Here is a 13,482-nt window from a genome sequence, read left to right as displayed (position 1 = left end):
CTCTTTTGTGTACTTATTGTTTTTGCCTTTTTTTGGGGGGGGGGGTGGGCCAGGGATTGAACCCAGGGCGCTTAACTACTGAGCCACATCCGCAGTCCTTTTCCTTTTTATTTTGGGACAGGGTCTAACTAAGTTACTTAGGGCTTCACTAAATTGCTGATGCTGGTTTTGAACTTGTGATCCCCTGCCTCAGCCTCCCCAGCCACTGGAACTATAGGTGGGTGCTACTGTGCTCAGTACTCTGCTGGTTCTTTCTTTCCATTTTCTTTAGCTTGAAGCTGTGAGTTAAAGTTGTCTCTTTCCTTCCTCCATTCTCTGGCCTGTAACTTAATTAAGAACATCCCAGAATTGTTTTCTTCTTTTTGACAACACTGAGGATGGACTCAGCCTCACACATTTCTATTGTGAAACGGAGTGTCACCAAGTTGCCCAGGCTGGCCTCAGACTTGGGATCCTCCTTGTGGTCTCCAGAGGTGCTGAATATAATAGATGTTCTCTACTCCACCCGGCTTCCTTTCTACTTTGAGAAGATCTCACTTGGCCTCAATCTTGTGATCCTCCTGCCTTAACTTTGCAAAGCACTGGGATTGCAGGTTTGGGCTACTGTTTTTTAGCTCTTATTTTTTTCTTTTTTTGGTACTGGGGATTGAACCCGGAAGCACTTACCACTGCACTACATCCCCAAACCTTTTTTTTTTTTTTTTAATTTAGAGACAGGGTCTTACTAAGTTGCTTAAGGCCTCAAACTTGTGACCCTCCTGCCTCAGCCTCTTGAGTTGCTGGGATTACAGGTGTGCACCACTATGCCCAGCTCTTAGTAGCTTTCAAACAATAGAAATTTATCATCTTACCTTTCTGGAACCCAGAAGTCCAAGCTCAGGGTATGGGAAGGGTTGGTTCCCTCCCGGGACCTGTCAGGAGAATCCCTTTCTTACCTTTCACCTATTGTATGGTGGTTATCTAGTCACCTTTGGTATTCCTTGGCTTGTAGCAGCATGAAACTGGTCTCTCCTTCATCTTCACGTGGTGCTCTTTGTGTGCCAGTCTGTGTCCCCAACCCTGCTCTCTTTACTTCTTTTGGTACTGGGGTTAGAACCCAGGGGCAGCTTTACCACCGAACTATATTCCCAGCCTTCAAGTATGCTTTTTTTAATATTTATTTTTTAGTTGTAATTGGACACAATACCTTTATTTCACGTATTTATGTGGTGCTGGGGATCGAACCCAGGGTCTCACACATGCAATGCGAGCGCTCTACCACTGAGCCACAACCCCAGCCCTCAAATATGGTTTAAAAGAAATTGTCATGAATAAAAAAAGGTGCTTCTAATACCCCTGGGAACTCTGTGCCAGGAACCTGAGACAAAGACTGAGTATTTATTTCCTATTGCCAAAGACAAAGTCAAGGACTGGGGTTGTGGCTCAGTGGTAGAGAGCTTGCCTAGCTTGTGTGAGGCACTGGATTTGATCCTCAGCACCACACAAAAATGAAATAAAGATATTGTGTCCACCTACAACTAAAAAATAAATATTAAAAAAAAAAGTCAAGAGCTGTTGTAGCTCAGTGGTACAGCACTTGCCCAGCATGCTCAAGGGCCTGGGTTGGATCTGCAGCACCAACACACACACAAATCACAACACGTTTTAAATTGAATTGTCTTTCATTGCCAGGCAACAGTGGCTGACCAGTGGATATTTGAAAAAAAAAAAAATTTTTAGTTGTAGATGGACACAATACCTTTATTTTATTTGTTATGTGGTGCTGAGGATCGAACCCAGTGCCTCACACGTGCTAGGCAAGCACTCTACCACTGAGCCACAGCCTCAGCCCAGACCACTGCATTTTGTAAGATGGAAACAAGGAAGCAAGAGCAGGAAAAGATACAACAACTGATGGGTGAGCATCAGAGGACTTATTTGTAAGGTTAAAGCAAAGGGGACTTCCTTATTACACTGACTCAGTTCGACCAAGATTACGGATGTGTGCCACCACAGCTGGTTTAAAAATATTTTGACTCATGGTTACACATTTTGCATTTTCTGACCCATCAATACGAATGACCTTGCATCTAGCTTCCTCGATCACTTTCATTCACAGGACAGTTCCACAGTGGGAATTTCATGACTGAAAGGTATCTGTTGGAATCGTGGACGTTCCCCAAGTCATGTTCACTGGGCTTCTATCTATGATGCACCCTCACGTGTTTGTTCAAGGATGTGGACAAAGCAAAAGCTCTTCCACATTGCTTACATGCAAAAAGTTTCTCTCCACCGTGAGTTCTTTCGTGTCTTTGAAAGGAACTGCGAAGACTAAAGGCTTTGCCACATTCTTCACACTTATAGGGTTTCTCTCCAGTGTGCATGCGCATGTGCCCTTGAAAGCTTGTGGGATAAATGAAGGCTTTCCCACACTGCTTGCATTCATAGGGCCTCTCTCCTGTGTGAGTTCTCTCGTGTATCTGAACGTAACTAGAACAACTGAAGGCTTTTCCACATTGCTTACACTCATAAGGCTTCTCTCCAGTGTGGGTTCTCTCGTGCGTCCGAAACGCACTGAGAAAGATGAACGCCTTCCCACATTCCCTGCACTTGTAAGGTCCATCGCCAGTGTGCGTTATCGTGTGTCTTCGAAAGTTTTCGAGAGAAATGAAAGCTTTGGCACATTCTTTACATTCGAAGGGTTTTTCTCCAGTGTGATTTCGTTCGTGGATCTGCAAATCTAGAGGATAATTGAAGGTTTTTCTACACGTTTTACATTCATAGGGTTTTTCTCCAGTGTGAGTCCTTTCATGTATCCGACAGTAACTGAGGCGACTGAAGGCTTTCCCACATTCTTTGCATTTATAGGGTTTCTCACCAGTGTGCACCCTCATGTGTACTCGAAAGGCTGGGCGCGCACTGAAGGCTTTCCCACATTCCTTACACTTGTAGGGTTTTTCCCCAGTGTGAGTTCTTTCATGAATCTGAACGGAAGTGGAACATCTGAAGGCTTTCCCACATTGTTGACACTTGTAGGGTTTCTCCCCGGTGTGGATTCTTTCATGTACTCGTAAAAAACTGGGACGAATGAATGCCTTCCCACATTCCTTACATTTGTAAGGTCTGTTGCCATTGTGTGTTATCATGTGTGTTTGAACGGTTGTTCGGGAAATGAAGGCTTTCCCGCATTCCTTACACTTGTAGGGTTTCTCCCCAGTGTGGGTCCTTTCATGTATTTGAATAGAACTGGGACAGCTGAAGGCCTTCCCGCATTTCTTACATTCATAGGGCTTCTCCCCAGTGTGAATCCTTTCATGAATTCGAAGAGAACTAGGAGATCTGAGAGTTTTGCCACAGTGCTTACACTGATAGGGTTTCTCTCCAAAATGTGTCCGTTCATGTGTCTGAAAGGGCTGGTGATATATAAAGGTTTTTCCACACTGTTTACACTTATAGGGGTTTTCTCCAGTGTGGGTCCTTTCATGTCTTTGAAAGGATTTGAGATAACTGAAGGTGATCCCACACTCCTTGCATTTGTAAGGCTTGTCTCCATACTTACATCCATAGAATTCGTGTCCAGGGTGAGATCTGATGTGCCTCGTAAGGGATGAATGAAGCATGAAGACTTTTCCACACACGTTACATTCATACGGTTTTACTCCAGAAGTTTTCTTGGTCACGCTGACATTTGGAATCTGGCTGACAGTTTCTCCAGACTGACCACCTTTACTTTCACAGAGTCTCTGCACCATATGACTTCTGAGAAACATTAGAAGCACATTAATAATGACTGCTCATCATTATTTTACATTAGAATTACATTTTTATTATTTCCAGAAACACCTGTAGTTTTTCTGCCCTGTCTGAACTTTTTTTTTTTTGGCACTGGGGATTGAACTCAGGGGCACTCAACTACTGAGCCGCATCCCCAGCCCTATTTTGTATTTTATTTAGAGACAGGGTCTCACAGAGTTGCTCAGTACCTTGCTTTTGCTGAGGCTGGCTTTGAACTCGTAATTCTCCTGTCTCAGCCTCCCAAGTGGCTGGGGTTACAGGCATGTGCCACTGCGCCCGGCAATCTGAACTTTTTCAAGTGATGGGATTGAAACTTGGACCTCGTGCATTTTAGGCAGGCACTCTCTCTGAGCTACACCCCCGAGTCCTGTCTGAACTGTTTGAAAGTGGGTAGACAACGGACTGAGGATGTGGCTCAGTGGTAGAATGCTTGACTGGAATATGTAAGGCCCTGAGTCTGATTTCCAGACATACACACACACACACGCACACAAAGTGAATATACTCAATTCTCTGCAATAAGCTTCTCTACAGCTATTATCAAAACAGCAATATTCATATACATGGTTTCTTAACACTATTTCCAAGTAAGATATTTTTCAAACATTAACCATCCATGTCATTTAAGAAAACATTTTTGGGCTAGGTACAGAGTTACATACCTGTAATCCCAGCTTCCTGGGAAGCTGAGGTAGGAGGGTCTCAAGTTCAAGGACAGCCTGGGCAACTTAGTGAGACCCTGTCTCAAAATAAAAAAGTGGGGCTGGGCACAATGACACACGCCTGTGATCCCAGCTACTCCACGGGCTGAGGCAGAAGGATCACAAGTTTAAGGCTAGTCTTGGCAAGTCTGAGGTCAGCCTGGGCAACTTAGCGAGATCTTGTCTCAAAATAAGAAATAATAAGAGCTAGGGGTTAAGGGAGATTTAGCTCAGTGACAGAGTATCTCAGTACCACACAAAAACAAAACAACAACAACAAAAGGTCTGGGATGTAGCTTTGTGGTAGACAGTCCCTGACTTAAATGCCCAGCACTACAAAAGAAAAAAAATTTTTTTTTTCTTTTGGTGAAAAGAAAAGGGCCGGGATCGTAGCTCAGCGGTAGAGCACTTGCTTAGCACGTGCGAGGCCCTGGGTTCGACCCTCAGCACACATAAAAATAAATAAAATAAAAATATTGTGTCCAAATACAAAATAAAAGAAAGAAAGAAAGAAAATGTCTAAGAAAAAAATCAATTTGAGGCTGAATTTGTTTGCTTGCTTTTAAAAAAAAAATCATACTAAAGTATCATACCTACTGGGGCTCTTTCTCTGATATGTACAACTCACCTTAGATTTCTCCCTGGGATTTTGAACTCATCTTTGATCTTCCAGTCTTCCCATGTATTTCCTAAAATATGGATCCAGAAAAATCGTTCTAAGTTATCAGAAATTATAGCAAATGTTAGGTCCCTAAGCCAAAGTAACTCCACTTTGAAACTCAGCACCTGCTCACCCAGGCATGACCTTCCCATTAGGCCCGTCCCCAAAGACTCCCTAACCACAGCGTCACATAACAATCACAGGACCAGAGGGTTATGTGTAACCTCCCCACAGTTAGCAAGTTTTCCCAGCAGGCTGCTGCGCCTGGCAGAAGGGCAGCCTGGCCGATATTCTCTGTCAATAAACCTTTGCTTGAACTCAGAGCTGTGTCCCTTGTGGATATCTGTGCCAGCCACCCTGAGGTTCTGATGCTGAAACCCAGGAGGGGTCCACGGTCATTGCCTGCTGGCTCTCCCATCATGGGATCTGAGCTACCTTGACCATGCCCCCTCCTGCCTCTTGCCTTCTGGCTTCTGGCCCATCACAGAACTTGACTCTTGACAGCATTCCCTCTCTACTGGCCTTGAGTTCTCGGAACCTCTCTAGGGTACCCCTGAGCATGCCCTCCCTCTCCCTCCTTCTCTCTTCCCCTCCCAGTGCTGAGTCAGGGTCTCCCTTGGCTTCTGCCACAGGCCTGTCAAGGACCCTGACGACCCTCACCAATGGTCTGCTTCTATGTGGGAAATCAGAAAGGTTGTGGGGACACCCCTTCCTCCTCCGTTTCCTTTCTCGGGCTCCTGAGAACTCTCAGCCATGGGATCTGCCCAACCCAAGATTCCCTGCAACTCCCACCTGTCTCCTCAAAAACCTTTGGTCTCGTTTTGTATTGTAACACAATCTGGCCCCAATATAAGTTAGATAATGACTCCTCTTGGCTGAGAATGGGACTTTCAATCCCACCATATACAGGACTTATGCAACTTCTGTCACCGCGGGGGCAAGTGGACAGAGATTCCCTTCTCTTTCACCCCTCTCTGGGTCAGTCCTGCTCCCTGCATAGGTCCTCCTTGCTCTCTCTCCCTTAACCCTTTCCCCTCCCAAACCTAGCGATTTTTTTTTTTGAGCGGGGTGTGGGGGGGGGTACTGGCGATTGAATTCAGGGCACTGAGCCACATCCCCAGCCCTGTTTTGTATTTTATTTAGAGACAGGGTCTCACTGAGTGCTTCGTGCCTCACTGTTGCTGAGGGTGGCTTTGAACTCGCGATCCTCCTGCCTCAGCCTCCCAGGATGCTGGGATTACAGGCGTGAGCCACCACACCTGGCTGTAATTTTCCCTCTTTTGACCCACAGGATCACTCTTCCCTTCCTCCACCTCCACCCTGTGCTTCTCTATTGCCTTCCCCAGCCACACCTTCAGCACCCACTGGACCCGTCTTCCCTGTCCCACTCGTCCTTCATCTCCCTTCCCTTTCTCTGGATCTCAACACCACACCTCCTACTCGGGCCTCTCCTTCTTCTTTCTCCCCTCCTCATACCTGCTTTCCTGGGCCCCACCTTCGGCCTCAGCAGCCCCCCTCCCGTCACTACGGGAGGTAGCTGGAGCCCAGAGCATTGTTCGCTCACTGAGAAACATCTAGGTTCCTGTCGTATAGACCCCAGATTTCTACACTAAAGAATTCCAGTATGTAGTCCTATGATCTGATACGGCATGACATCAATATCATCCTCTCTTCTACCCCCTCCTGCAGGAGAGGCAGACGATTTGAGCCCCCACCCAAGCGCATGCAGATAATTTTGATAAGCTTAAGAAATTACTCAAGAACCTAGTGAGAATCCAGCCCAATTTCTCTCCCACCCTACAGAAGCTCTTCAACACTACACTAAAGTAGACCCATAATCCCCAAGTGGTGCTATCACCCCAGTGACTCATTTTATTTCCCAATCTGCCCCATTCAAAAAAAATTAACAGGTTAGAGAGAGGAAGGCCCCCCAAATGCCCCAATTAACCATTCTTTTTTTTTCCTAATTTTTATTCCTTATAAGCTACCAGCATATGGTATTTTTTAATCTTTGTTTATTTATTTTTATGTGGTGCCGAGGATCAACCCCAGTGCCTCATATATGTGAGGGAAGCGCTCTGCCACTGAGCCACCACCCCAGCCCCCAATCAACCATTCTTAACGCTGCCTTTAAGGTTTTAATTATAGAGAAGAGCAACAAAAAATAGATAAAAAGAGATAAAGCCAAATTTCAACTTCTGGCACAGGCCCCGCAAGACAAACCCAAGGGTGTAGTTTCCAACAAAGGACACTACAGGGCACCTCCTGGACCTTGTCTGGGAAGGACACTGTGCCCATGTGTGCCCTAATCTCCAACCACCATCTGGCCCTTGCCCTAAACTCAAAAGGGACGGACACTGGGGAGTCGACCATCCTTCCAACAGTGAGGTGAGGGGCCAAATCCTCCCTCTTCATTCTCCCTAACTAACCTCATAGGGCTGGCCTCTCAAGACTGAAGGTGCCCAGGACTCTCCGCCCCAATGACCATCACCCACCATCACCCACCGGGAGCCTAGGGTAACTGCCACTGTTGAAGGTAGGCCAATCTCTTTCCTCATTGATACGTGAGAAACTTTCTCAACTTTGCCCCAATTTTGGGGGACCAACTCAGTGTTTCAAACCTCTATCGTCAACCCACGCAGGACAACTCCTCCAACATGCAGCACTGAGGGGACACCTCCTGCCCAGTCCTTTTGACTGTTTTTTTTTGGGGGGGGTGCCACTGAGGATTGAACTCGGGGGCAATCGACCACTGAGCCACATCCCCAGCCTTATTTTGTATCTTATTGAGGGACAGGGTCTCACGGAGTTGCTTAGTGCCTCGCTAAATTGCTGAGGCTGGCTTTGAACTCACTATCCTCCTGCCTCAGCCTTCAGGTCTTCCTGCCTTAGCCTCCCTAGCTGCTGGGATTACAGGCGTGAGCCACCACACCCAGACATTCCTTTTTAATTGAACCTCATCGCCCCACTCCCTTAATGGGAAGAAATGTCTCAAAATTTCAAGCCTCCTTCACCTTTCATTTCCCCAATATGGAATCTACCCCGGTGGCCACAGATCTCTCTCTCTCCTCTTCTTGCCAATCCATTCCCCTTACAGACACCACATTGCTTCTTTCTTTGGCCCCGAGTAGCCCACACCTGCTCACGTTTCTCAACACAACCTTACAACTCCTCGACAATTCTAACCCTCCTATACTTCAGATGGCGGGCTCTGCGTCCCACGGCTCACGGACAGCAAACCCTGTCCCTCTCCGTGGACTTCCAATCCAACCTCTCTCTTCACCACCCCTCAAGTAATTCCCCTGAACTGCTTTATTCCCATGTCTCCTACTTTGGGCACCCTCCCCCACCCTATGTCTCTATCCACCATGCCACCTAAGGGTTCCCTGGGCAACACAACTGACAATGTCACCTCAGAGCCAGCCTGGCACCTTCTTCCTCCGCAGATGTCCCATTCTTCGCTGCCTCACACCCCCTATTCCCACCTTCTGCCTCCCTGTCCTCCTCACGCTCCATATAACCAGATACTCTGAGGGGGAGGTTGAACTGACCCTCTCCTCCCGCTCCTGGACTCCACTTCAATGTCCCAGATGCAAAAGACCAATCCTCGCGCCAGTCCTCATTGGATCGGGCATATTGGCAGCACTGGCACGGGGTAGCAGGAATTGGTACAGCCACTGTCTTTACTGTAAACTCTCCCAAGAACTGAAGGAGGACTTTGAGCAGGTGGCAGACTCCCTGGGGTCTCTCCAAATCCAAGGGACCTCCTCAGCCAACGTAGGTCTCCAAAATAGGAGAGCCACTGACTGACTAACGGCAGGGAAGGGAGGCGCTTGGGTCTTTTTAGGAGAGGAATGCTGTTACTCCACCAACAAATCTGAATAATCCCAGGAAAAACAGCTGAGCTCCGGGGGAGCATCGAGAAACACCCCTGGGAGCAGCAGCAGTCACCTCCCTGGGACCTTTTGGGTTAGACTCTCCCATGGCTGCTCCCATTGATGGGACCTCTCCTGACATTCATCCGTAGAGCTCTTAATAGGACCTTGTCTGATAGAATGCCTGAATTTTTTTTTTTTTTTTACAAGATTGAGCAAAGGCACTCACTAATCAGACTGTAAATCAGCTCGTTATGAGCCCATTTTGAAAATCAGCACCTGCCCACCCAGGCATGACCTTCCCATGAAGCCCACCCCCAAAGAGTCCCTAAGTATGGAAACCACAGCAAAGGCGCCAAATAAGGATCACAGGACCAGATGGGTTGTTTTTAACTCCTAACCAAGAGAAAGGATGATGTCACCCTTACCGACAGAGGCCAGGTTCCTGAAGGTTTCCTGCATCACATCTCTGTAGAGTTTCTTCTGCGAAGGATCCAGCAGAGCCCACTCCTCCTGGGTGAAGTTCACAGACACGTCCTCAAAGACCACCGAGTCCTACAACATCCCACACACATGCACAGATAAGGAGTGAGATTTCCAGGGCTGGAGGCCTGTACTCAAATTCCTAAATTCACACACAATTCAAAACATTTATTTATTTATTTATTTATTTTGCCTTGGTCATCAGTTTGTCTCTGTCCACACTTCTGTAAGTCAAGAGGCCTGGAACAATGGACTTACAGCTACATTTTATTATGGTCACTGCCAAGTCCTACAGGTTCCTAATGGAAATGTCTAGTTGAGCTTGAAAGAAGCTGGGAGTGGTGGTGCATGCCTGTCATCCCAGTGACTCAAGAGACTTAGGCCGGAGATTCCAAGTTCAAGGCCAGCCTCAGCAACTTAGGGAGACGCTGTCTCAATATAAAAGACAAAAAGGGCTGGACATGTGGCTCAGTGGTTGAGTGCCTCTGGGTTCAACACCCAGTACAAAAATGGGAGGGGGAAACTTGGAAAAATGAGAGAAACCCTTTTCATCGATTTCTTTTGTATGTGTGAGAAATTTTTTCATCTCATTTCTTTTTTTTAAATATTTATTTATTTATTTTTAGGTATAAACGGACACAATACAATGCCTTTATTCTTATGTGGTGCTGAGAATCGAACCCGGGTCCCGCTCGTGCTAGGCGAGCGCTCTACCACTGAGCCACAACCCCAGCCCTCATCTCATTTCTTTTCTTTTTTTTTTAATATTTATTTTTCAGTTTTCGGTGGACACAACATCTTTGTTTGCATGTGGTGCTGAGGATCGAACCCGGGCTGCACACATGCCAGGCGAGCGCACTACCGCTTGAGCCACATCCCCAGCCCCCTTTACTTAATTTATTTATTTTTACGTGGTGCTGAGGATCGAACACAGGCCCTCGCATGTTCTAGGTGAGTGCTCCGCCGCTGAGCCACAACCCTGGCCCCAGCCCTTTTTATTTTTTATTTTGCGAAAGGGTCTTGCTAAGTTGCTGAGACTGGCTTTGAACTTGCGATCCTCCTGCCTCAGCCTCCTGAGTTGCTGAGTTGATGGTTGTAAGAGAACTCATGTAGAAAAGGAGAAAGAGTCAATTGATACATTTCCCTTTTCCTATAGATTTCAACTTGACCATAATCCAGCAGTTTTTTTTTTTTTTCCAGAGAATTTGCTGTGCATTTGCGCTGGGAGACTAAAATAAAAATAAGAGTAGCACTTTTCACGAAGCACAAAATAAACATAAAACCCCAACAGCATAACCATGGGCACAGATGAGTGAGTGGCCTAGGGGCTTAGGTAGTAGCACGTTCACAACATACGGAGGCAAAGAAACTACTGAGACCTTGTTAAACATAAGTACAAGTAGCTCCATGGTGGAGTGGCCGCCCAGCGTTCACGAGGCCCTGGGTTCCACCCCATCCGGTGCTTCTCTAGGGAAGGCGTCTGAACACACCGCGCACCTGTCTGAAGGCTACTCCCAGCCTCCAGCCTTTTGTGGAAGCTGCTCATTCCAGAAGAGCCCACGTGCCATAGCATACAGCGGCTTAGACCACGTCTGTAAAAGCCTGTGCTGCCGCAGAAGCATGGAAAGAACCCAGAGGGTGCGGTGGGAGCTGAGAGGCCCAACAGTGTCTTCCCAGGAGTCATGGAGTGAGCAGCCCTCCAGACACCAGATAATTACAGGAATTTAATCAAGATGCAGGGCGCAGAGAATATCATGCTAAGTGAAACAAGCCCATCACAAAAAACCAAGGTCGAATGCTTTCACTGATATGTGGAAGCTAAGGTGGGGGTGGGGTGGGGGGGAGTTCAGTAGATCAGACAAAGGAGAAGGGAAGGAAGGAGGGGGGACAGGAATAGAAAGACAGTAGAATAAAAAAATACATAATTTTCCTGTATATACATATGAAATTACCTAAGTGAACTCCACCATAGTGCTACCCAGAACAAAGGGGTCCTAATTAGAATAAGATATATTCTATGCTTGTATAATTTTATCAAAATGGACTAGTCGAAGCGGAGCGTGGTGGTGCAGGCTTGTAATCCCAATGGCTCGGGAGGCTGAGAGTTCAAGGCCAGCCTCAGCAACTTAGCGAGACCCTAAGCAACTCAGTGAGACCCTGTCTCTAAATAAAATACAAAATAGGGCTGGGGATGTGGCTCAGTGGCCGAGTGCCCCTGAGTTCATTCCCCGGTACCGAAAAAAAAAAAAAAAAAAATGAACTCAGGTGTACTCAACCACGGAGCCACAACCCCAGCCCTATTCTGTATTTTATTTAGAGACAGGGTCTCACTGAGTTACTTAGCACCTCTCATTTGCTGAGGCTGGCTTTAAACTCACAATCCTCCTGTCTCAGCATCCCTAGCTGCTGGGATTACAGAAGTATGCCACCGTGCCTGGCGGGGGTGAAATATTTTTTAATAATAATTCTTTATATATATAGTAGTTTAGATGGATATAATACCTTTATTTTATTTTATTTATTTACCTTCATGTGATGCTGAGGATCAAACCCAGGGCCTCACACATGCCAGGCAAGCGCTCTACCACTGAGCTACAATCCCAGCCCAATAATAATTCTTAATCTTTCAAGGTCCTGTTTAACTTCCATGGGGCCATGATAACTAATTAACTAGGGCATAAGGCAGGAGTGACCCCATTTTGTCAAACCAATTTATAAGTGTCAAAGACTTTAGGAGCCTGGGAGTATGGAGCATTCACCTTGGAAGCAATAAGTCCCTTAGGTTGATCCCCAACACTGCAAAAAACAGAAACAAAAACAAAACAAAACAAAACAAAAAAACAAGAAAAGAAAAAGCCTAACTAAAAATTAAAAATGAACCTCTCAGTGCTGGGTCTGTAGCTCAGTGAGAGAGCACTTGTCTAGCAAGTGTGAGGCATTGGGTTTGATCCTCAGCACATGCATGTGATCCCAGCTATTCCAGAGGCTGAGGCAGGAGGATTGCAAGTTGGAGGCCTGTGTGGGCAACCTAGCAAGACCCTGTCTCAAAATTAAAAAAAATAATAAAAATGGCTGGGGATGTAGCTTAGTGGTAAGAGTGCCCCTGGGTCCTAAGTTCAATCCCCCGGTCCAGAAACAAACAAACGTCCCTCAAAACTGGGTTGCAGTCCAAGTCACTTGGGAGGCTAAGGCAGGAAGATTGCTTGAGCCCAAGAGTTCAAGGCCAGGCTTCCATAACAAAGAGACACCCTGTCTCATCTTTCTTCTTCTTCTTTTTTTTTTTAGGGGCACTGGGGACGGAACCAGAGCCTCATGCATGCTAGGTAAGTAAGTGCTCTACCACTGAGCTACATCCCCAGCCCAAGACCCCATCTCAAAGTAAACAAAATTTTAAAACCCCTAAACCTGAGAGAGGGCTTCATCCTCCCCTCACTCCCCAACTACATGGGCCTGTGGATTCTCAGCTTTCCAGGGTTCAGCTGCTTTTCTCAGCACAAAGGGTTCCTTTGTGTGATGGGCTGTGAACAGGCTAAGACTTGTAGGGAGGCTCCCAAATAGACACACTGAGCCTTCCATCTCGTCCCTCTGCATGCTGGAAGTTGGGCTTTAGCTTGGAGTAACTGACCTTGGGGCCTCTGCTCCGTGATCACATAGTTTTGAACCACTACTGACAATTTATTTATTTATTTATTTTTGGTACTGGGGACTGAACTCAGAGATACATCCCCACTGAGCCACAACCCTACTTCTTTAAAAAAAAATTTTTTTTTTCTTTTTTGGTGGTGCTGGGGATTGTACCCAGGCCCTTCTGCATACTAGGCAAGCACTCTATATCCCCAGCCCCTCCTTTTTTACATTTTTGAGACAGGGTCTTGCTAAATTGGTTAGGGCCTCACTAAATTGTTGAGGCTGGCCTTGAATTTGCAATCCTCCTGTCTCAGTATCTGGAGTTGCTGTGATTACAACTATGCACCACTGTGCCCCCCCT

The 13,482-nt window shown here is 46.6% G+C and overlaps 1 protein-coding gene across 2 annotated transcripts in view; it reads right to left on the bottom strand.

Annotated features, from left to right (window-relative positions):
* Positions 1 to 1,898: 1,898 nt before the first annotated feature.
* Positions 1,899 to 13,482, bottom strand: part of LOC107145224 (zinc finger protein 791-like) — a 14,627-nt gene continuing 3,043 nt past the window's right edge. For both annotated transcript variants that reach the window (XM_015489079.2, XM_048794807.1), the window contains 3 exons: positions 9,440 to 9,566; positions 5,104 to 5,164; positions 1,899 to 3,738 (listed from right to left, as the gene is read on the bottom strand). In XM_015489079.2, coding sequence (XP_015344565.2) covers positions 2,181 to 3,738; positions 5,104 to 5,164; positions 9,440 to 9,566 — 1,746 coding nt within the window. In that variant the 3' untranslated portion in view covers positions 1,899 to 2,180. The remainder of the gene's footprint in view (positions 3,739 to 5,103; positions 5,165 to 9,439; positions 9,567 to 13,482) is intronic.

Source organism: Marmota marmota, unplaced genomic scaffold (assembly GCF_001458135.2).
Source record: "Marmota marmota marmota unplaced genomic scaffold, marMar, whole genome shotgun sequence".
In the NCBI taxonomy this organism is placed as follows: Eukaryota; Metazoa; Chordata; class Mammalia; order Rodentia; family Sciuridae; genus Marmota; species Marmota marmota.
This window is presented reverse-complemented; position numbering and strand designations above follow the sequence as displayed.